At 39.6% G+C, this 25,420-nt stretch overlaps 1 protein-coding gene and 1 long non-coding RNA gene across 4 annotated transcripts in view; one reads left to right on the top strand and one right to left on the bottom strand.

The window, feature by feature from the left end:
• LOC139362720 (uncharacterized) overlaps positions 1 to 25,420 on the bottom strand; it is a 110,465-nt gene that overhangs the window by 29,747 nt on the left and 55,298 nt on the right. For both annotated transcript variants that reach the window (XR_011621927.1, XR_011621926.1), the window contains exon 3: positions 23,382 to 23,474. This is a non-coding gene — a long non-coding RNA (uncharacterized lncRNA). The remainder of the gene's footprint in view (positions 1 to 23,381; positions 23,475 to 25,420) is intronic.
• Positions 12,299 to 25,420, top strand: part of LOC105471317 (aldo-keto reductase family 1 member D1) — a 42,199-nt gene continuing 29,077 nt past the window's right edge. The window contains exons 1-2 of one of the 2 annotated variants that reach the window (XM_011723740.3): positions 12,300 to 12,477; positions 25,183 to 25,350. In XM_011723740.3, the coding sequence (XP_011722042.1) occupies positions 12,385 to 12,477; positions 25,183 to 25,350 (261 nt within the window). In that variant the 5' untranslated portion in view covers positions 12,300 to 12,384. Of the gene's footprint in view, positions 12,478 to 25,182; positions 25,351 to 25,420 lie in introns of both variants that reach the window. The other variant, XM_011723741.3, reaches the window with a different exon arrangement.

The following is a 25,420-nucleotide window of genomic DNA, read 5'->3' as shown; positions in this document are numbered from 1 at the left end:
TCAAGACCCATCAGTTTGCTGTATTCAGGAGACCCATCTCACATGCAGAGACACACATAGGCTCAAAATAAAGGGATGGAGGAAGATCTACCAAGCAAATGGAGAACAAAAAAAGCAGGGGTTGCAATACTAGTCTCTGATAAAACAGACTTTAAACCATCAAAGATCAAAAGAGACAAAGAAGGCCATTACATAATGGTAAAGGGATCAATTCAACAGGAAGAGCTAACTATCCTAAATGTATATGCACCCAATACAGGAGCACCTAGATTCATAAAGCAAGTCCTTAGAGACTTACAAAGAGAATTAGACTCCCATACAATAATAATGGGAGACTTCAACACCCCACTGTCAACATTAGACAGATCAATGAGACAGAAAGTTAACAAGGATATCCAGGAATTGAACTCATCTCTGCACCAAGCGGACCTAATAGACATCTACAGAACTCTCCACCCCAAATCAACAGAATATACATTCTTCTCAACCCCACATCACACTTATTCCAAAACTGACCACATAATTGGAAGTAAAGCACTCCTCAGCAAATGTGCAAGGACAGAAATTATAACAAACTGTCTCTCAGACCACAGTGCAATCAAACTAGAACTCAGGACCAAGAAACTCAATCAAAACCACCCAACTACATGGAAACTGAACAACCTGCTCCTGAATGACTACTGGGTACATAACGAAATGAAGGCAGAAATAAAGATGTTCTTTGAAACCAATGAGAACAAAGATACAACATACCAGAATCTCTGGGACACATTTAAAGCAGTGTGTAGAGGGAAATTTATAGCACTAAATGCCCACAAGAGAAAGTAGGAAAGATCAAAATTGACACTCTAACATCACAATTAAAAGAACTAGAGAAGCAAGAGCAAACATATTCAAAAGCTAGCAGAAAGCAAGAAATAACTAAGATCAGAGCAGAACTGAAGGAGAAAGAGACACAAAAAACCCTTCAAAAAATCAATGAATCCAGGAGTTGGTTTTTTGAAAAGATCAACAAAATTGATAGACTGCTAGCAAGACTAATAAAGAAGAAAAGAGAGAAGAATTAAATAGACGCAATAAAAGATGATAAAGGGGATATCACCACCAACCCCACAGAAATACAAACCACCATCAGAGAATACTATAAACACCTCTACACAAATAAACTCGAAAATCTAGAAGAAATGGATAATTTCCTGGACACTTACACTCTCCCAAGACTAAACCAAGAAGAAGTTGAATCCCTGAATAGACCAATAGCAGGCTCTGAAATTGAGGCAATAATTAATAGCCTACCAACCAAAAAAAGTCCAGGACCAGATGGATTCACAGCTAAATTCTACCAGAGGTACAAGGAGGAGCTGGTACCATTCCTTCTGAAACTATTCCAATCAATAGAAAAAGAGGGAATCCTCCCTAACTCATTTTATGAGGCCAACATCATCCTGATACCAAAGCCTGGCAGAGACACAACAAAAAAAGAGAATTTTAGACCAATATCCCTGAGAACATCGATGCAGAAATCCTCAATAAAATACTGGCAAACCGAATCCAGCAGCACATCAAAAAGCTTATCCACCAGGATCAAGTGGGCTTCATCCCTGGGATGCAAGGCTGGTTCAACATACACAAATCAATAAACATAATCCAGCATATAAACAGAACCAAAGACAAAAACCACAGGATTATCTCAATAGATGCAGAAAAGTCCTTTGACAAAATTCAACAGCCCTTCATGCTAAAAACTCTCGATAAATTCAGTATTGATGGAACGTATCTCAAAATAATAAGAGCTATTTATGACAAACCCACAGCCAATATCATACTGAATGGGCAAAAACTGGAAGCATTCCCTTCGAAAACTGGCACAAGACAGGGATGCCCTCTCTTACCACTCCTATTCAACACAGTGTTGGAAGTTCTGGCTAGGGCAGTCAGGCAAGAGAAAGAAATAAAGGGTATTCAGTTAGGAAAAGAAGAAGTCAAATTGTCCCTCTTTGCAGATGACATGATTGTATATTTAGAAAACCCCATCATCTCAGCCCAAAATCTCCTTAAGCTGATAAGCAACTTCAGCAAAGTCTCAGGATACAAAATTAATGTGCAAAAATCACAAGCATTCTTATACACCAGTAACAGACAAACAGAGAGCCAAATCATGAATGAACTTCCATTCACAATTGCTTCAAAGAGAATAAAATACCTAGGAATCCAACTTACAAGGGATGTAAAGGACCTCTTCAAAGAGAACTACAAACCACTGCTCAGTGAAATAAAAGAGGACACAAACAAATGGAAGAACATTCCATGCTCATGGATAGGAAGAATCAATATCATGAAAATGGCCATACTGCCCAAGGTAATTTATAGATTTAATGCCATCCCCATCAAGCTACCAATGACTTTCTTCACAGAATTGGAAAAAACTGCTTTAAAGTTCATATGGAACCAAAAAAGAGCCCACATTGCCAAGACAATCCTAAGTCAAAAGAACAAAGATGGAGGCATCACGCTACCTGACTTCAAACTATACTACAAGGCTACAGTAACCAAAACAGCATGGTACTGGTACCAAAACAGAGATATAGACCAATGGAACAGAACAGAGTCCTCAGAAATAATACCACACATCTACAGCCATCTGATCTTTGACAAACCTGAGAAAAACAAGAAATGGGGAAAGGATTCCCTATTTAATAAATGGTGCTGGGAAAATTGGTTAGCCATAAGTAGAAAGCTGAAACTGGATCCTTTCCTTACTCCTTATACGAAAATTAATTCAAGATGGATTAGAGACTTAAATGTTAGACCTAATACCATAAAAACCCTAGAAGAAAACCTAGGTAATACCATTCAGGACATAGGCATGGGCAAGGACTTCATGTCTAAAACACCAAAAGCAATGGCAACAAAAGCCAAAATTGACAAATGGGATCTAATTAAACTAAAGAGCTTCTGCACAGCAAAAGAAACTACCATCAGAGTGAATAGGCAACCTACAGAATGGGAGAAAATTTTTGCAATCTACTCATCTGACAAAGGGCTAATATCCAGAACCTACAAAGAACCCAAACAAATTTACAAGAAAAAAACAAACAACCCCATCAAAAAGTGGGCAAGGGATATGAACAGACATTTCTCAAGAGAAGACATGCATACAGCCAACAGACACATGAAAAAATGCTCGTCATCACTGGCCATCAGAGAAATGCAAATCAAAACCACAATGAGATACCATCTCACACCAGTTAGAATGGCAATCATTAAAAAGTCAGGAAACAACAGGTGCTGGAGAGGATGTGGAGAAAGAGGAACGCTTTTACAGCGTTGGTGGGATTGTAAACTAGTTCAACCATTATGGAAAACAGTATGGCGATTCCTCAAGGATCTAGAACTGGAAGTACCATATGACCCAGCCATCCCATTACCGGGTATGTACCTAAAGGATTATAAATCATGCTGCGATAAAGACACATGCACAGTATGTTCATTGCGGTACTATTCACAATAGCAAAGACTTGGAATCAACCCAAATGTCCATCAGTGACAGACTGGATGAAGAAAATGTGGCACATACACACCATGGAATAGTATGCAGCCATAAAAAAAGGATGAGTCTGTGTCCTTTGTAGGGACGTGGATGCAGCTGGAAACCATCATTCTCAGCAAACTATCGCAAGAACAGAAAATCAAACACTGCATGTTCTCACTCATAGGTGGGAACTGAACAATGAGATCACTTGGAGTCGGGAAGGGGAACATCACACACCGGGGCCTATTATGGGGTGGGAAGAGAGGGGAGGGATTGCATTGGGAGTTATACCTGATGTAAAGGACGAGTTGATGGGTGCTGATGAGATGATGGGTGCAGCACAGCAACATGGCACAAGTATACATACGTAACAAACCTGCACATTATGCACATGTACCCTAGAACTTAAAGTATAATAATAATAATAATAAAGAAAAGAAAATTTTAAAAAAGATGACAAAAATATAAAATTGTATTCAACAAATTGAAATGGTAATAGCAGATGTCTTTTTAAAGGGTTTAATATAGTGAAATATTTATACTGCTACAAATCACAAAGGCTTAATGTGCTGGCTAAAATTGTAATTTCCAGATCCTTAATTAGCTTTGATACCTTAGATAAAAGTTAAATTTAGCTCATTAATAAGTTATCATTGAATGCCCAAAAAGTATATTAGTAAGAAAAAGATACAGAAATTTAGTCACTAAACATAGTTTTAATTTGCCATTACTTCTTAAAATGGCGAAATTAAAAGTTTGTGTAAATGCTTTTAGAATAATGTCATATATTTATTTTTGCCACTTTATATTTGAGTTAATAATCTAACATGTGTATTCACTGAAAGAAAAGATAAGACAATTCTTGGCTTCATGTTCTTTAATTTTCTTTTCCATCTGAAGGCAATAGAATTATTTTTGTTAAATATGGCAATTAATGTAAACGGTACAATAGATACAAAAATTTGTAAAATATATAAATATATAGATGGTACAAAAATGATTTCTCTATTCAGGAAATTGTTGTGCAGAAGATTAAAATGGTAAATGCAATATAATAAGCATTATTTTATTTTATATATTTATAAATTATATATTAAGATTAAAGTTAAAACCTTTATGTTTATCATCTGTTTGTATATTATGTATCTCTCATGTCTAAATTCTTACACATAGGGCAGTATTAGCAAATGATTTACCACAATTTGTTACATGAATAGTGAACCAAAAGGAGAAAATTATAATTTGTGCTTTTCTGTAAAATGACTCAGTTATTTTTTGGTCACAGATATACCTTTTTTAGCATTATAATATTCTATTAGCCCTCATTCCTTTGGGCATGCTTTTAAATCGTTTTAACAAAATAAAACAAAACAAAAAAACTTTCACAGCTTAAAAGAATTAAAAGTTTCTACTAATTATTGTTTCTTGTTAATGGTTATGGTATGTTTTAAAATATTGTCTGGAGAGAACAAACATTAGGGTAACTATTGCTTGCCTCTAGAGACTGTCTCATGTTTTATATCTCTTCTTCTCTGAAAACTCTTCATTTTGCATTCCCCAAATTTAGGCCCCAAATTCAGAAAAATAAGAGGATATGGACAATGGAGTTAATTTACAGCTGGACTTTCCACCTGTAATCTCTTTGTCTCTAGGTCCCCTGGATGACATTTTGACACTTAGACAAGATAAGGGCAGTTTTATGCTATGCTGGTTAAAAAGTAAACCTCCCCCTGGTGATCCTGCACCACCAAGGTCAATTTCTTTACTGATGATGTGCAACTGGTCAAACCAGCTGAGTTAGCTAGACTTGATTATATGGGTCAAGAGAGAAAAATTCCTGCTGGGAAGATTGGTTTTGAGTTCTAGTCTAAGCTAATGTATTCCTCACACAGATCTTGGCGGTTCAACCTGGAAACTTGGTGTGCTCCGTGTGAATACAGATGCTGGGAAGCTTAGCCTGGGATGCCATCTCTCTGACCCCTAATGCTTGCCTGAACTCTTCTGCTGCACTCTGTCTTTCCTCTGTAAATCACAGCATTGCATCACTATACTCTGGAGTCCAGTGAGTACTCACAGATGTCACAGCTTGGAAAATCTTTTCAGTGAAGATGTCTTTTTATGACTAAGCTATCATTAAATTTCTCAAAGGGTTCACTAGGTACCACAAAGATTTATTTTAAAAATAAGTAAAAATAATCAGATTTGTCATTCTCCAAATTTTCACCAATTTGAAACTACTGTGCAAAATTTAAGATGAAAGGTGGGGGCAGCTTGATAAATCACAGCAAAAGTTCATCTTTCCAGATTAATTATGTATAAGTAAAATATGTTAATACAAATATGTACCCATCAATTTTGTGCTTTTCAGGTTAAAAGAAATATTCCTATGTTTAAATAGGTATATAATAGTTATATAGTAATAGTTATTAATAACAGTTACATAAGAATAACTGCCAAAATAACTATTAAAAGACTTTGTTCTCAGTATTTTAGATGTAAATATTCTTATCAATTGTAAACAATGTACTTTATGGGATAAATTAAATGCCTTGGAGATAGATTATGGCATCATTGGTTGTCTCTCCTTCACATGTAACTATCCACAGCTTTAGTACCTTGGACCCAACAACTCTTCTTCCCTACTCAAGCAAGAAAAATGCCTTGATTATTTAACCTGTATTAGGAAATGATCGTGTCCTATAATGGAAAGGGCCTTCCATTTCACTGGTGGACCTCAAGCTGAGAATTCTTCGAACTTTACCAGAAGCAGACAATCCCCTAAAGTAACAGTTGATTCAAAACCCTCCATTGAAGCTAATGATTATGTAAACTAGATAGATTTTACTAAAATCTCTGGAACAAGATTAACTTTAAGATAATTGAATACACTTTTCCTTTGGATATTTTTTTGCTATGGAACTTGCCTAATAGCATATTTTGAAGTTCCCCAGTGACTGTGTCAAGAGTTCTCAGTCTGTTCTCCTATACAGGCCTTTCTATATTCCTTTTGTATGGCATGGGTTAACCTCTATTGACCTTATTTGGAGATAAGGACAAATGCTTATCTCCAGAGCTGCCTAGAGAATGACATCGACTCTTGTCAATACTAGGGAATGTATTAACTAAATATGTATTAATTAAAGGTAAATGATGTTATATAACCATGGATCTGTGAGTTGTTTTCAGAGTAGCATGTACCCGCCTGTCAGCAATATTTAGTATTAATAATTGTATTTATAATTTCCACCTGGTTTTGGTGGAGCTTGAAGGACTAAGTCTGGTCACATATTGGAATATGTCTATGCAACTAGCTCACTGTAGGAGACACCCTTCTTGAGCAGGCTTTGGGCTTTCTGGTACCAAGGTGCTCACACAGGTCACCGGTGTTTTAATACCTGAAGACGAAGCATAATCAGAACAACCACGTGGTGTAAAAGTAAGGAAGTCTGCACCTGAGATCTCTAGACACTCCCAGTGCATTTTCTTCTGCTGCTATTGCTGTATTTGTTGCCTGTGATAAAGTACAAACTGGGTCCTATGGATCCCTTCAGGAATCAAACACTTGATCAAAATAATTAATGCACCTTTTGATAACCCTAATTGAATTATGTTCATTAGTAGTTCATACTTAAACATAAAAGCTGGAGATTGTCAGGCAAGCTATGCTATTGCTGATTCGAATTCACTCTTGGCATATGAGCCTTTCTCAAAAGTCAGTTCACTTCAGATAACTGAGTTAACTGACCTCAGCTGGATCTGCCAATAAGCATAAAATGAAAGAGCAATTATTGGTCCAATCAGCATTTCCCAGTAAGCTTTGGTCATTCTTTACTTATTTTTAGGATAGATTGAGACTTTTTCTTGCCAGACCATCATTAAAGAATTTGAATGCTTTGCCTTTTACTCAAAAACTTTATTGTTCTTATACCCAATCTTCAGGAAAATGTAGAGAAAATAAAGGATTACTAAAACTAAAAATTGTCAAAGTTGTAAGAGTCACTGGAACTTACATGTAAGTTCCTACTGTATTCCATTTACCTTCATGACATAGGCTCTCCCCTTAAGAGTTAATAACAGACCATGCCGTGCATTTCAGGATTTTGCTCTGATCCTAGTCTTTGCCCCACTGCAAATTGACATAACTAAATACTGTATCTTATCATTAAACAGATACAAGCTGCCTTTTCAAAGTAACCATTTACACAACCTTTGAGCCTGAAACCTGGAGATTTTTGTCTTCTGGAAGAGAAAGCAAAGGAAAACTTGCCTTGAGCTTCGACTAATAGGACTGTATCAGGTACTGTTACTAACACTGTGGTGAAACTCTAAGATAGTAATCCGTGCATTCATATTTTCAGTTCAAAAGACACACATCATTTTTCCTAGATCAGGGGCCTTCCATTTCACTGGTAGACCTCAAGCTGAGAATTCTTTGAACTCTACCAGAAGCAGACAATCCCCTAAAGTAACAGTTGATTGAAACCCCTCCATTGAAGCTAATGATTATGTAAACTAGATAGCTTTTACTAAAATCTCTGGAACAAGATTCATTTTAAGATAATTTAATACCCTTTTCCTTTGGATTTTTTTTACTATGGACCTTGCCTACTAGCATATGTTGAAGCTGTCCAGTGACTGGATCAAGAGTTCTCAGTCTGTTTTGTACATTTTTTTTTAACTTCTAAGCCTCTGTGGTCTTTTTTTGTGGCATTTCAAGAGAGAGAAAACATTCTTGTACATTTTTCTCAGACCTTAGTTGCTGCTATAAATCTGATTGGTGAACCAATATCCATTTGGGGGAAACATATGTCATAGATGTTTCTTTAAATATTGTCAAGATAGACATTCTTGTACAAATTTCTTTTAGTACTGAAATGTCTCTCACATTATGAGTCCCAACCTTCAACCTTGTAAAAATTGGACTTTACCTCCACATTACAAAATACTTCTTATTAGATCATTAACTAAACGCAGGAACTCCGCTCTACTCTCTGCAATGGTCAGTTGCTTTCTTCAGAGTCACTGTATCCTGAAGGAATTATTTAACTTCACTCAGAAAATATGTCCACCATTAGGGTCCAATGGTTAGCTCTCTCCTTCTAAGATATGTAATGTTTATACTCTCCTTTGAGTCCATGCCCTACCAAAATACTATTTCTTATGTGTACACTGCCACTGGAAACCCATTCAACAGTTTAAATTGATGATGCAGAGTCTGAATGGATAATAACATATTTCATCTTGATTTCCTCTTTGCTAACCAAGAGGGAGTTTATGCCAGAACAAACATACCTCGGTGCAAATACATTTGTATAAGAATAGACTCTGCTGGAATTTTTTAGTGCATTTATGAGATCTGGGTTTGGTTATCTAGTCCACTGGATGAACAGTCTTTTACCAAAGTCATAATAATTTCTTTTTCTGGCAAGTGCCTTTATCACAGTTGTTCAATGCATCCTGTCTAGATTCTTCAGTATTACTGTGTAACCACTTTTACATCACACGATGCAAACACTCATTCTATAATATTTGGTTGGTGCAAAAGTAATTGTGGTTTTTCCCATTTAAAAGTAATAGCAAAAACCACAATTACTTTTGCACCAACCTTAGAAGGCTCAGAAGGAACTGGCACTTGTCCAGTCTAGAGGCAACCTTTCCCAGATAGTCCAATCAGCAGGATCCTGACAATGTGAAGGACTTGAACATCAAAGATTATTGTCCCACGGTCTGACTTTGTCTGTCCTGATATCTATCAGCGGACAGTGGCCTAGTTTCTACCACTAGGCTATGGTGTTCCTTCCCTGCTAAACATAAATAATTTCATCTCTAAAAACCAAAAACAGGAGAAAAGAAAAATGAGTTCAACATCATCAACCACATGCAAATAAAAATAACAATGAAATAACACAACAAATTTACTAGAAGGCTAAAATAAAAAATACTAAGTGATGTCAGGATACAGGACAACTGCAACTCAACTGCATTGCTACTGGGGAGGCAAAATGGTAGTTATTCAATTTTTATGATAATTTCAAAAAATAAAACTATGATGATTGAAAACAGTGATTTCTATGGATTAAGGGATAGGGGAGGGTGTGATAGGATAGAGTTTTTCGGGTTATAGCACTTTTCAGTATCCCAATTGTGGTGGTGGTTACAAAAATCTATGTATGTGTTAAAATGCATAGAACTAAATAGCAAAAAATCAGTAATAATAAAAATAATAAACACATGCTAATCAACATTTTACCACACAAAGGTGCACAGTAAGCATTTGTTGTATCAATTTAAAAATGATATTGAATACCATTACTGCCATGTTCCACATTGCCACAGCCTAGTTTAAATTACTGTGTCTGCTGTTAATGTGAATACTGAACATGTTATATATACGTTATATGTTAATGTGTACATAAGCAAGAATGACCCTTGGAGAGAGGGCAAGTCAATTATAGATGAACTTTATTGCTGAAACACCAGGAGTTCAGTCAAGATTGTGCTGCTCCCTGCACAGAATGCCAATCACTGAGTCAACGAGGATTGCCAGAGAAGACTTTAATCTAGTCCTGCAGCCAAGGAGAATGGGAGTTCAGTCTCAAATCTGTCTCCCTGACTGACCGAAATTGGTCTGTTTACACAGCAGGGAAGGTGGGGAAAAGAAATTAGGGAGGGATAAGGAAGCAATCCTGATGAATGAGGTGTTTGGTGTCTCAGTATCTGGATGTGGTGATCTAGTGAGTTTAGGTCCCTTGCCTGAGGGTCAGTTTCCTGAGGAAAAAACTCAGTTAAGACATAAGTTTCAAGTTTTAAGACAGAGGGCCCATTTCGATGTTTATTCAAAAATCCATAAATATGGGACAATTTGGCCAGTTTCAACTTCAGGGACATTTTAACCATTGTGGACTCAGTGACCTGTGAAGTGTACAGGCCAGGGAAACTTCCTCTTTGCCTTCTGAAGTTTCACTGAAAAATCAACTCACAAAAGGCAGATTAATTGGAGAAAAAGTATACAATTTTATTTAACTATATGTTTACACAGGGAGAACCACAGAGTGATTCCCCACCCACAGTGGGGTTTAGAAGCTTATTTACTGGCAAATCAGGTTATGGGAGAGGGGAAAAGAGGAATTCTGTTGAGGGGATCACTAGGGAGAATGAATGGATCAGGGAGTAGAGATTACTTTGTACATTATCTGGTGAAAGGGTTTGTTCAGGAGGGGTTACATTCTTAGTCTTACAGGGAGAGGAAGAAAAAAGAATTGTTCATTTTGGTGGGTCTGGATCTTAGGCAGATAAAGGAATTTCACTTTGGGAGAGGTGGTGGGGAGTAGAGGTCAGAGAGACCTTGAGGCTTTTCCAGTTCGGTATGTCAAAGTGCCATATTTTGGGGTATCAGTTTCTGACTCCCAACACATTCTTGGTCTTCTTGTTTTGTAATGGATCATGAGATAACAGGGAGGGGAAAAAGAACAATTGTTCTCCTTGGTGGGTCCATCCTATCTTTATGTAGACAGGGAAAAGTCTTTTCCAGAACCTGTTGATCTCTAAGGGTCTTTACTTCAAAATCTTCATTATACCAGGAAGCCATATGTTGGGGTGGAATTTCCTGCACTCCTTCAACCCCCAACTCCAAATTTAGAAATAACTTCTAACTCTTTTAAGGAAATGTCTTTTATTTCTTTTGGCCACTGTGATTGATTTCGTGAAGGATCCACGAACCAAGAAAGGCAATCAAGGCCAATAAGTTTCAATTTTGGGACTACTGTTTGAGCTACTGAGAAAGTAAGATCTCTTTTTTGTTGTTTGAAACTGAAACCTTGTCACTCCAAGGACAGTCAGTAAACACTTTTCAATGTTAAGGGAACTGAGAGAGAGAGAGAGAGCTTCCTGAGAGAACAAGAAGGCAGAGAGAAGAACCAGAAGTGAGAAATTGGTCCTGGCCATATTATTGTTCCTCTAGTCCAGTTTAACTGGTGATAAGCTTAACTTGTGATAAAGATCCTAGATCCCTTTCCAGTCCTGCTGCATCCAAATCTCCCAGGAAGTCCTAGAAAACGTCTAGTCTCCCCTGAAGCTAGCCCTACTGCCAGAATTTGAGGAAAATGAACCAATAAATTTCCATTATAGTTTAAGAGAATTTAAGATAGATCTGTGTATTAGTTTGTTCTCACACTGCTGATAAAGACAACTGAGACTGGGTAATTTATAAAGAAAAAGAGACTTAATGGACTCACAGTTCCACATGACTGGGGAAGCCTCACAATCATGGCAAAAGGTGAAGGAGGAGCAAAGGCACGTCTCACATGGCAGGAGGCAAGAGAGCATGTGCAGGGGAACTGTCCTTCATAAAACCATCCGATCTTGTGAGACTTATTCACTATCACAAGAACAGCATGGGAAACACATGCCCCTATGATTCAGTTACCTCCCACCAAGTCCCTCCCATGATGTTGGGGATTATTGGAGCTACAATTCAAGATGAGATCTGGTTGGGGATGCAGCCAAACTATATCAGTCTCTTATTTGCCAACAAAACATCCTAACTGATAGAGGCCAGATAGATTTGCTTCTTTTTGTTTTTTTCAATATTTTGTTGTGAAGAAGTAAGCATAAGCTCTCAATAGGTTATGTTTTACAAGCCTCTGATGAAGTTCAAAGGACAACCATGCTTAGGATTTCCAGGACAACCTTGAAAAAAAAAAACAGGTTGAGAAATAGGTGTGTTAATCTCCCTTCCCTCTGCTCCTCCCTCTGGCCTTCCTTTCTTTGATTGAATAGGCTCTAGGACACCTTTTTAAAAAGACTCTCTGTGGTGTTCAGAATCACTCCTACAATCGGATTCTCTCTCCACAATGGATCTCAGTGCTGCAAGTCACCGCATACCTCTAAGTGATGGAAACAGCATTCCCATCATCGGACTTGGTACCTACTCAGAGCCTAAATCAGTAAGCTTATCTTTTCTCTCTTTGTTTGCTTGTTTGTTTCTTTTAACATTTGCCTATAGCATGATCTGCAATTTATTTTAAGCAGATCTCATTGACTTACTTTTTGTAGTAATGGAAGCAACCTCAATTTGTAATAATGAAAGGACTACTATTTACTGAATAGGTATTGAGCCAAAGGTTAAACTAAATCAATTCATGATTAAAAATTAGTTTGGATTAGGGAAGGAGAACTTTCTGCTTCCTTTACTGAAATTTAGCTAAATGCTGATTATTAGAGTGAACTGAGTCACATGAAATTTGTGTGTTTATGACTTGTGTTTTTTTTAATATTAGATAATTTTTAGTTCAGTCTAACAAACACCTAGTGAATACTTGCCATGCACTAAGCATTAGGTGATAGAAGTGTCATATTGAGAAAAACAATGTCTGTGTTATTCAGGGATTAAAAATCAAATAGATGGGGCAGATTCTTTACAACTAATTGTAGAATGACAAAGATAAGGATCAATGCTATTCTAGAACTCTTTGTAAACAGTCTCTGAAAGCGTATGTATTAGTCAATTCTCATGCTGCTATTAAAGACATACCCTAGAGACTGGGTAATTTATAAAGGAAAGAGGATTAATTGACTCAGAGTTCAGCATGGCTGGGGATACCTCAAGAAACTTACAATCTTGGCAAAAGGGGAAGAAAACATGTCCTTCTTCATAAGATGGAAGCAAGGAGAAGTGCTGAACCAAAGGGGAAAAGCCCCTTGTAAAACCATCAAATGTCATGAGAACTTACTATCCTGAGAACAGCATGGAAGTAACCTCCTCCATGATTCAATTACCTCTCACTGGGTCCCTCCCATAACATGTGGGGATAATGGGAACTATAATTCAAGATGAGATTTGGGTGAGGACACAGCCAAACCATATCAGCATAGAAATGGAAATAATTAAATTTGACCATGAAGATTGAAACAGGCTTCCTTTAAAACACTAAAGTTTCAGCTTGTGAGAATATCTTTTCCTTGTTGCAGTTCAACATTTAATGCTGATTACGAGAATAAACAGTGACATGTGTAGAAATGCTACCGAAATTTGAGTGGTCATGTATGAATGAACTATTTGAAGTTGAGCATGAATGTACCAGACAGAGAAGCACACCTAAAGCAGGACATTTTTGGCAATAAGAAGTATAGAGATATTTTATTTAGACAGAGAAGGATATATGATATATCCAGGGAATGCCAAGCCCATCGTGCCTGGCACAGGGAATTAATGGTGATGGTAACTGAATCTGAAAATGCAGATTAAGACAGGGATTACCAAGGACCTTGAACACCATGCCAAGGAGTTGAAACTCTGTTGGATTACCAAGGACCTTGAACACCATGCTAAGGAGTTGGAATTTTGTTGGATTACCAAGGACCTTGAACACCATGGTAAGGAGTTGGAACTTTGTTTGTTCGTTTGTTTGTCTGAGGCAGGGTCTTACTCTGTCACCGAGGCTGGAGTGCAATGATGCAATCTTGGCTTACTGCAACCTCTGCCTCCCAGACTCAAGCAATCATCCTGACTCAACCTCCTAAGTAGCCGGGACCACAGGCAGGCGCCACCATGCCCAGCTAATTTTTGTATTTTTTGTAGAGAAGGGGTTTCATAATATTGCCCAGGCTGGTGTTGAACTCCTGGGTTCCAGCAATCCACCCGCCTCAGCTTCACAAAGTGCTAGAATTACAGGCATGAGCCACTATGCTCAGCTAGGAGTTGAAACTTCATTCTATAGTAATGACACATCATCTAAAGTTTAGAAGCAAAGAGAGAGCATCACTAGATCTGTGTTTTTGAAAGATAAAACTCAGGTTGTAGCATAGAGAATGGAAGGCAGACGAGGAGAAATAAACTACCCATAGCAAGAGTAGTTAAAACTTGGATCACAATCCCACATTCCACTTCAACTGCCCACCTCCCTTGTTTTTGGTAATGCAATTGAAAATTACTCTTGGAACAATTATATGAGTTTGATCCTTGGCCCCTTTCTCTTCTTTCTTTGTACAATGTCTCTTTATGATCTCATTCATAATCTTGGCTCCAACCACATATATGCAGAGATTCTCAAAACTATATTCTCTATCATTTGTTATATCTCCCCCATGTAAGTCCCTTACAGGAGATAACTATTGTTCAAAGATGAAAGAAATGATGAGCAAGTCTAATTATGGGGTACAAGCTACAGAGAAGGCATGGCCCAGAAAGTTAGATGGGGGAATATTCCTTCCTGAGTGGCTCTGGTTGAGACTGCTGTAGTTGCAGCAAGTTTTCACAATCTGAACGAGCCATGGGGCGAAGGAGAAGTGCAGTCCAAGCTCTTGGTGAGTACCCAGGAGAAGCCTAAAACACCCACTATATTTTTGCCCCTGAGTGGAGGGAGGTGGGGGTGCAGGGCTCAGAACCCATTTCTCAGGAATGTGCCATCCTTTAAACATTCCTTTTATTTTATTTATTTTATTTTTATTAGAGGCAAGTTTTTGCCATGTTGCCCAGGCTGGTCTCGAACTCCTGGGCTTGAGTGATCTGCCTGCCTCAGCCTCCCAAAGTGCTGGGATTATAGGCATGAGCTATGACACCCAGCCCTAAACATTCCTTACTTTCTCCCCAATGCCCATCTAATTCCCCTCTTCTGATCCCCCAGGGAGCTTTGTTTCACCTGAGGAAAGAAAAGCCTTGCTCTTACACCAAGTAATTTTTTCTGATCTGGTTTTAAGCTGAAGACAGGGTGAAGGTCTCATAAGCTCTACCTAAGGGGACCAGGGGCCAGGCAGAAAGCATAAATGAATGGTTTCAGAGAGTTAAGCCTATTTACCCATTTTGTCCTACTTCCCGGTTTTGATACTAGACATGAGTGCAAGCAATGCTTTATTTTCCTCTTTATTTCTACAAGAAAAAAGAAAAAACACAAGCAACTAACACTCGGGGGACTATTATTGAGGACACAGTAGAGATCACACTACAAGAGGGTGGCAGCTTGTCCTCCAGTACAGACAATCATCATGAATAATAATCCAGTTGTTGGCCAGTCTTGTAACACTTTTTGGAGAACACTGTAAAGTAATTATTAATTTGTAAGCAACAGCAACTCATTCAGATTTTGGATGACATATGGATGGCATGCTGTCTTGTCCAACTTGTGTCTAATCACAAATGTGCCAATTATATCTTACAATGGATTGCCACTGACCCACCCAAACTTATGTTGTAGTGGATTTTATATAACCCAGCTCATAATGGGCAGCTCTGGCCACACAGTCACATCACGGCCCATGGCCAGATATACTATCTCTACAGGGCTCAGCAGCAATGTCATCAATGTAGATGGCATGACTTGCTCCAGAACCCTACAGGCTTACCTTGTAATTCTCCAACTGAGGCTTGCCATAAATTCCATGCCACATGTAAACAATAGGGCCTGCTGGGTCATATGGCCCAAGTGGCAGGGATGCTTGTGGTAAAGTCTAGACTTCTGCTGAGCCCTTCCCCATTCTGGGCCTACTGAAACCTGGTGTATTCATGTCACTCAATAAATGGGTAGGGATAGTACTGCAAGTATGGAATATGCCGTCTGTGGAGCCTGAGGGCGCCTTCTGGGTAGTGTGCTTCCTTCTTAATGCTTTTCCTAGTATACAGCCATACCTATGACTTTATCTTGAAAGAACTTCCATCAGCCTTCCAGTAATCCATTTTTTTGTTTAATTCTTAATAGAAACGAGATATTTCTATGTTGCCCAGGATGGTCTGAAACTCCTGGACTCAAGCGACTCTCCCACCTTGGCCTTCAAAATTGCTGGGATTATAGGCATGAGCCACCATGCCCAGCCCAATAATCCATGCAGACTGCTTTGGTTTCTGTAAATTATGCAATACACTTGTTGGCTGCCTATCTAACTTGCCTTTAGGGTAGGGTTGCCAGGTTTAGCAAGTAAAAATATAAGATGTCCAGGTAAATTTGAACTTCAGATGAACAATGAGTCATTTTAAAATATAAGTATGTTCCATCCCATTTAATATTTGGAATGTGCATATACAAAAAAGTCTTGCCCATTTGAATTTCAAATTTAACTGAGCATCCTGTATGTTGCCTGAAAACTCTAGGGATTTCATGTCTAATTAACCATCTCTGCAAAGCATCTCTGCAGGTCATTTGATAACAGTGCCCACTTCACTTCTGAAGTTAGTACTACCATGTAGCCTCTATTATTTTAAAATTCCATCATTCCTAGCTTTAAAAACAAGGACAGGATCTCACTATGTTGCCCAGGCTGGTCTTGAATTCCTGGGCTCAAGCAATCCTCCTGTCTTGGTCTCCTGAAGTGCTGAAGTTAGAGGTCTGGGCCACCACACCCGGGCCCTAATTTTTTTTATTAAACCTAGTTTTTCAGCATCTCACACAGTCTACCTTGTCTACAGAGGACAGCTGTAATTGAGCTCAACAACTCTGGTATTTTTGTCGCTAAAGCATTGCTATCTCTCTGGTAAAAGGAGTGTTATCTGGACCCTGCTGCAAAACATAGGTCATCCGTGGGTTTCCGGCCTTACGTAGTATATCCACTATAGTGGGCTCCCTTCTCTGAGCTTCCTGAGCCCTCTCTTGACCATCTGCCATGGTATTTCTGGAATGTCTACTTCATGTATGTGGATCTCACTTTTTCCAAGATTTCAAGAGTTACGCTGGCAGTGTGTTACCACTGTTTCCTGAGGTGTTAAGTGAGGTATCAGAGGATAGTGTTTCCATATCAATAAACTCTCCTTTATCCAACTTGAAATTCCACCTTCCTCTTGATGCTGCACCCCCAGATCCACTCTCACACCTGCTCTCCACCTGCATTGCACGTGGTGTCTCGGTGTGTAGTTCCCTCAGTGTATCACCCTCTGCCTTTATTCAGCCAGGAGATCTCATAAGGGATAATATCCAAAATATAAAAGGAACTCCTACCTTTTTTTTTTTAAGACAGACTTTTGCTCTTGTTGCCTAGGCTGGAGTGCAATGGTGCGATCGATCTCGGCTCACCAAAACCTCCACTTCCCGGGTTCAAGCCATTCTCCTGCCTCAGCCTCCTGAGTAGCTGGGACTACAGGTGTGCACCACCACACCCAGCTAATTTTTATATTTTTAGTAGAAACGGGGTTTCTCCCTGTTGATCAGGCTGGTCTCTAACTCCCAACCTCAGGTGATTCACCCCCCTCAGCCTCCCAAAGTGCTGGGATTACAGGCATGAGCCACCATGCCCGGCAAGAACTCCTACCTTTTATATTTAGAAGGATATATTCTAACGTGACTCCATGGCTGTGAAATTAGTCTCCCTACCAAGTGATATTCACTGGAAACCCCCTCTTGGAACAACTAATTATTGGTCTGGTGACTAGGAGGCAATATGCAGGTAGATCCTGCCTGGAGCACATGTTCCAAGGCAGCAGCTTCTGTGTCATTTTCAAAAGACATGGGGAATGCTGGACATTAACATGGAGAAGCAGTGCTGGATCATTTCTGCTGATTTACCTTCTTCCTTCTACCTAATTTCTTCTTGCCATGTCCGATATGCTACTGATGCATCCATTTAATTTTAGATGTCTTACCAGATTTTTGTTTGTTTGTTTTGTTTATAGAATTGCTGTGTTTGGTTCTTTCCTAAATCTTCTAGGGTACTTTTCATAGTTTCCTGTCCTCTACAGAGATTTTCACATTTATTTCTTTGTTTTTAAATTTAATTTTTTTTTTAATAGAGATGAGGGTCTTCTGTCACCCAGGCTGGACCGCAGTGGTGCAGTCGTAGCTCACTGAAGATCTCAACTCCTGGGCTCAAGCAATCCTCCTGCCTCTGCCTCTCGAGTAGCTAGGAGTACAGACAGGTGTACGTCACCATGCCTGGATAATTTTTTAATTTTTGCTTTTATTTGATTTTATTATTTTATTGTAAGACAGGGTTTTACTATGTTGCCCAGGCCAGTCTCAAACCCCTAGCATCAAGCAACCCTCCTGCATCAGCCTCCCAAAGTGCTGAGATTATAGGCATGAGCCACCATGCCCAGCCTCAAGTTTATTTCTTTAATCAAAACAATCATAGTTATTTTAACTTTTGACTAATAATTCCGATTTTTTTTTTGTGGTATTACTCTGTGACTGAATTATTTCACTTAGTATAACGTCCCCCAGGTTCATCCATGTTGTTGCGTATTGCAGAATTTCCTTCTTTTTTGAGGCTGAATAATATTACACTGTTTATGTACCACATTTTCTTTACCTGCTCATCTGTCAGTGACCATTTTGGTTGTTTCCATATCTTACCTATTGTGAACAATGCTACAGTGAACATGGAAGTGCAAATATTTCCTCAAGATAGTGATTTTATTTCCTTTGGATATACACCCTGAAGTAGGATTGCTGGATCATATAGTAGTTCTATTTTTAATTTTTTTTCTTTTTTTTTTTTTTTTGAGACGGAGTCTCGCTGTGTCGCCCAGGCTGGAGTGCAGTGGCCGGATCTCAGCTCACTGCAAGCTCTGCCTCCCAGGTTTTTACGCCATTCTCCTGCCTCAGCCTCCCGAGTAGCCGGGACTACAGGTGCCCGCCACCTCGCCCGGCTAGTTTTTTGTATTTTTTAGTAGAGACGGGGTTTCACCTTGTTAGCCAGGATGGTCCCGAACTCCTGACCTCGTGATCCGCCCGTCTCGGCCTCCCAAAGTGCTGGGATTACAGGCTTGAGCCACTGCGCCCGGCCAATTTTTTTTCTTGACCAACATGGTCTAATATATCTTTAATTTTTTTAGGAAACTCCATACTGTTTTCCATAGTAGCGGCACCATTTTAAATTTCCACCAACAGTGAACAAGAGTTGTAATTTCTTTACATCCTCACCAATAATTGTTATCTTTCAGTTTTTTGATAATAGTCATCCTAATGGGTGTGCGGTGTTATTTCATTGTAGTTTTGATTTGCATTTCCCAGATGGATAGCGATGTTGAGTATCTTCTCATATCCCTATTGGCCATTTGTATGTCTTCTCTGGAGCAATGTCTACTCAACTCCTTTGCCAACTTTTTAATCAGGTTAGTTTTTTCTTTGGGATGTTTTTGTTTGTTTTTTTGTTTTTGTTTTTTTGCTATTGAGTTGTAGAAGTTCCTTTTAATTATATCTGGGATATTAACACCTTGTGAGGTATATGGTCTGCAAATATTTTCTCGTCTTCCATTGGTTGCTTTTTAACTCTGTTGAGTGTTTCCTTTTCCGTGCAGAGGCTTTTTAGCTTGATGTAGCCCCAACAACCTGTTTTTGCTTTTGTGTCTTGTGCTTTTGGTGTCATATCCAAGAAATCATCACCTACTCCAACGTCATGATGCTTTTTCCCTTATGTTTTCTTCTGGGAATTTTACAGTTTCTGGTCTTAAAAATCTTTAATCCATTTTGAGTTGACTTTTTGTGTATGGTGTAAGATACAGGTGCAATTTCATTCTAATGATAGTTCCAATATTAGGATCTATGGTTCTGTTTAGGCTCTCAATCGTTTCTGCCAGTCTTCCTTTATGGACCTTTGTTTTCTGGGGTACCTGAATTCTTCAACTGTGTGCAGGTTAACACTACTTTAAAAAAAGTATTTGTGAGCGTGCATCAAGGGGGAAAAACAAGTATTTTCTTTCAGACAGCATTTGTGTGTGTTTGCTCCAGGTGCCCTGGAGGCACTGTTACCCAGTGACCACATTAAACTGGTCAGCAGACTCTGGTTACATAGGTTATGAAATCTCCCAGGGACTGGAGGTGGCCATAGCCTTTCAGGGAGTTTTGTACTTAGCTTTTTCATCTCCTGCACTTCTCATTTCTGCATTCAGACTTTCCCATAAAATTTAGTTTGAATTAATAAATGCCTACTGTCTTTTCAGCACTTTTTAAAAGTTTTAATCTAGTTTTGTTTCTTCGGTTTTTTTTTTTTTCTTTTTTTGAGACAGGGTCTTGCTCTGTCACCCAGGCTGAAGCGCATTTGCATGATTATGGCTCCCTGCAAATTCTGCCTCTCAGGCTCAAGCGAGTCACCAGACCCGGCTAATTTCTGTAGTTTTTATAGAGATGGGGTTTTGCCATGTTGCCCAGGCTGTTCTCAAACTCCTGGGCCCAAGCGATCCTCCCACCTCAGCCTCCCGAAGTGCTGGGATTACAGGCGTATGCCACCACGCCGGCCTAATCTAGCATTTTTAATTTTCTTAAGTAGAAGGAGATGCTGTCAGTCATTTTAGGAAACCGGATTTTTTTTGTTTTACTGTTCAGTGGGATTGTCCTTCATTGTGGAATCAAATTTTTATATTTTAGATTCTCCTATCATATCATTTATGTGGTATCCTATTTGATCTTTCTGATTTTTTTTCAAAACTGGTTTTCCTAAAAAATGTGTCAGAATTTATGTAAAATTTCTTTGTGCCACATTTAAGAATTACAAAGTGTGGGCCAGGTGCAGTGGCTCATGCCTGTAATTCCAGCACTTTGGGAGGCCGAGGCTGGCAGATCACAAGGTCAAGAGATTGAGACCATCCTGGTCAACATGGTGAAACCCCGTCTCTACTAAAAGTACAAAAATTAGCTGGGCGTGGTGGCGCGTGCCTGGAGTCCCAGCTACTCAGGAGGTTGAGGCAGGAGAATCGCTTGAACCCAGGAGGTGGAGGTTGCAGTGAGTCGAGATCACACCACTGCACTGCAGCCTGGCGACAGAGCGAGACTCTGTCTAACAACAACAACAACAACAACAAAGAATTAGAAAGTGTGGTCCTCATGTCCACAGTCCCAACTAGTTCCTCCATATTGATTAGAATTAAGTATAAAATAGTAATACATCTCACTGCTGCTTCTGCCTTCTGAGGGACAATATTTTTCAGCAAGTATATAAATATAAACATATAAATAAATAAGTCAATAGTAAATATCCAGCTTTTAGAAGAGACTCCGCGGTGATAGCTGAATAATTGCAAGATTTTCACTACTATAACTTGTTTCTGTGCCATAATCCTTGTTAAATGAGTCATCATCCAAATATGCAGCACCATGGTGGACTACACTCCTGCCTTAACCTTGCCTTTACCTCTTTCTTTCCTTCTTTCCTTCCTTCCTTCCCTCCCTCCCTCCCTCCCTCCCTCCTTCTCTCCTTCCCTCCTTCCCTCCTTCCCTCCTTCTCTCCTTCCCTCCTTCCCTCCTTCCTTCCTTCCTTCCTTTCTTCCTACCTTCCTTCTTTCTTTTTTGAGACAGAGTCTCACTCTGTCACCCAGGGTGGAGTGCAGTGGCATGATCTCGGCTCACTGCAACCTATGTCTCCCAGGTTCAAGAGATGCTCCTGCCTCAGCCTCCCAAGTAGCTGGGATTACAGGCGCCCACTACCACGCCTGGCTAATTTTTGTACTTTTTAGTAGAAGTGGGGTTTCACCATGTTCGCCAGGCTGGTCTTGAACTCCTGACCTCAGTTGATCTGCCCGCCTTGACCTCTCAAAGTGCTGGGATTACAGGTGTGAGCCACAATCCCTGGCCATACTTTCTTTATCCTAAATGCTCTCCTCTGTAATTCATTTTTTGGGTTAATCTTTGAAAATACAAGCGCCTACTTTAATATGTATTTGTCTGGGGCACCCTTCATTGTGTACTTTAGCTCTTCATTTAAATGATCAGTTCCAGCCCACAAAATCTCAGTGATGTTTCTGAGATTCTATTTACCATCTAGTATTAAGCTTCATGTATTAATAATATATATGTAGAGGGAGGCCAAGGCAGGATCGCTTGAGCCCAAGAGTTTGAGACCAGCATGGGCAACATGGCAAAACCCCATCTCTACAAAAATGTTAGCCAGGCATGGTGGCACATGCCTGTAGTCCCACTTACTCGGGAGGCTGAGGTGGAAGAATCACTTGAGCCCAGGAGGCTGAGGCTGCAGTGAGCCATAATTGTGCCACTGTACTCCAGCCTGGGTGACAGAGACCCTGTCTCTAATAATAATAATAATAATAATAATAATAATGTAGATACTTGAGAATGAAAGTAGATGTTTATTTTCTTCCCTGTAAATTTCTGGACACCATGCCTCACTTCCCCTTCCCACTGTACTTTGGTTGTCACACTTGTCATTCATAACATCTCATTTTACAGGCTTTTTCTGGCCTTTTGACTCAATTACTCTCCAAGTCCTATTAATCATGTTGTTAATTAACCAAATATTTCTAATATTCCTGGAATGTGTGTCTCCTCCTCCCAGCTATTTGATATTTGTGACTATGAATCTTATAATATCATCTACGTAGCCAGTTTGTTAATTTTTCATATCCTCTTATCTTCTCTATAGTGACGACTTTCAGCTGAAGCGGCGGGGGGCAAAAATACAATATATGCTCCCAAAGCCTTCTGTTTCCTGCCCAGGACTATAAAGTCACTAGAAATACATTTCAGATTTATTCTCTTGCTCAGCCTACAACAAATCAATAGCTGTGGACCAGAGTTCACATGTCTGATGTGATTTGTCCAGCATTTGGTTAGAACACTAAAGAAAGCACAAGTAGTTGACCAACATTTGTTGAGCAAGATCAGAACAATCAACCTTCAATACCAAGTCAGCGCAAATCAGAAAATAGAACTAACCCTCTCACACAACACACTCTCTAAAAGATGCTTTGAAAATTATATTTGATGAGACTAGATGTTTGTCTTCAGGGAAATCTCATTGCTGTTTCTCATTAAAAAAATGTAACAAAAATGAAACACACTCGTATTTAAATGCCATCAAAACCGAGGCATAGGGATTTCTGTGGAATCTGAAAAATGGTGTCTTGCTCTATTTTGTGTGCTGTAACAGAATGCTTGAGACTGGGTAACTGATAAAGAACAGAAGTTTATTCTCTTACAGTTCTGGAGGCTGGAAAGTCCAAGATCAAGATGCCAGCAGGTTAGGGCCCAGTCTGTCTGCCTCCAAGGGTGCACCTTGAATGCTGCATTCTCTGGAGGGGAGAGACACCATTACTCACATGACAGAAGAGTGAGAACCCACTCCCACAAGCCCTTTTTAGGGTGGCATTAATCCCAAACTCCTCCCATTAGGCCCCACCTCTCAACGCCGTTTTTTACATTGAAGATTCAGTTTCAACATGAGTTTTGGAGGGGACAAAAATAATCAAACCATAGCAAATGAAAAACCAGTGTTCAGGGGACAGGATATGCTCATTCTTAAGTTTAATGTGAGTTAATAAAATGAACAAAGATGTAGCTACCAAATTTTATTAAAATATATCCTAAAACATAAAATGTTCCTCAACAATATTTTTCCTCAGTTTTATTGAGACATAACTGACATATAATAAACTGTCCATATTTAAAGTATACAATTTGATGAGTCTGACGTATATTCATCTGCGAGGCCATCACCACAATCAAAATAATGAACATAGCTATCAACTCTATAAGCTTCCTCATGCCACTTTGTGATCCCTCCTCCCACCCACACTTCCCCGACTCCCGACCCCAGACAATCACTGATCTATGTCTGTCGCCACAGACTGTGATTCCATTTATATAAAATGCTAGAAGAGAAAAACTGAAGTATTTATTCTTTTTGGGCTGGCTTCTTTCACTCAGTATAATTATTTTGAGATTCATCCATACTATGTGTTGTCATCAATGCTACATTTCTTTTTTTTTTTTTTTTTTTTTTGAGACAGGGTCTCTGTTGCCCAGGCTGGAGTGCAGTGGCATGATCATGGCTCACCACAGCCTTGAACTCTCAGGCTCAAGCAATCCCCCTACCTTACCCTCCCAAGTAACTGGGACCAAAGGCGCATGCCACCACACCCAGCTAATTACTTTAATTTTTGTATAGATGGAGTCTCCCTATGTTGCCCAGGCTGGTCTCAAACTCCTGACCTCAAGCAATCCTCCTGTCTCAGCCTCCCAAAGTCCTGGGATTACAGGTGTGAACCACCACACCAGGCCTACTTCATTCCTTTTTATTACTGAGGAGTATTCCATTCTGTGGATACATCTCAATTTGTTTACCCAACCTTTGATTTATAATTTAGCCTTCTTCAATCAGCTCGTGCCCTCCGATAAAAAAGGCTTCCATGAATTCTCATGTCACAAGAAATATTGATCAAATCACATTTTGTTTGTTTGTTTGTTTGAGATGGAGTCTTGCTCTGTCGCCCAGGCTGGAGTGCAGTGGCACAATCTTGGCTCACTGCAAGCTCCACCTCCCAGGCTCATGTAATTCTCCTGCCTCAGCCTCCCGAGGAGTTGGGACTACAGGCACCAGCCACCACGCCTGGCTAATTTTTTGTATTTTTAGTAGAGACGGGGCTTCAACATGTTAGCCAGGATGGTCTCAATCTCCTGACCTCGTGATCCTCCCGCCTCAGCCTCCCAAAGTGCTGGGATTAAAGGTGTGAGCCACCACACCTGGCCCAAATCACATTTTTGATGCCACAAAGCTGAGGGCAGACCTGGGACAGATAGTGTCTCCCACTGAGGAAGGGGAGGCCCCTGGGAGATCAGTTTCTCCTGCTGCTGAACACCATCTTCCAATCACAACAGCAAGGAATTGGGAATGTGTCATTCTAGCTGTAAAGGAACGTACATGCAAAGTGTCCAGATTAATGATGATTAAAGGAAAGACCATTTCTCTTTTCCCCAAACCCAACCTCTTTGTCACTTCAGACCCCTAAGGGAGCCTGTGCAACATCGGTGAAGGTTGCTATTGACACAGGGTACCGACATATTGATGGCGCCTACATCTACCAAAATGAACACGAAGTTGGGGAGGCCATCAGGGAGAAGATAGCAGAAGGAAAGGTGCGGAGGGAAGATATTTTCTACTGTGGAAAGGTGAGATCTTGCCTTCAGCCTCCAATGGGGACGGTGAGAAGGTTTCAGGTGTTCATTTTATTATCCATCT

The sequence above is a fragment of the Macaca nemestrina genome, chromosome 4, assembly GCF_043159975.1.
Source record: "Macaca nemestrina isolate mMacNem1 chromosome 4, mMacNem.hap1, whole genome shotgun sequence".
NCBI lineage: Eukaryota > Metazoa > Chordata > Mammalia > Primates > Cercopithecidae > Macaca > Macaca nemestrina.
The sequence above is the reverse complement of the archived record's forward strand: the minus strand, read 5'-3'. Positions and strand labels throughout refer to the sequence as shown.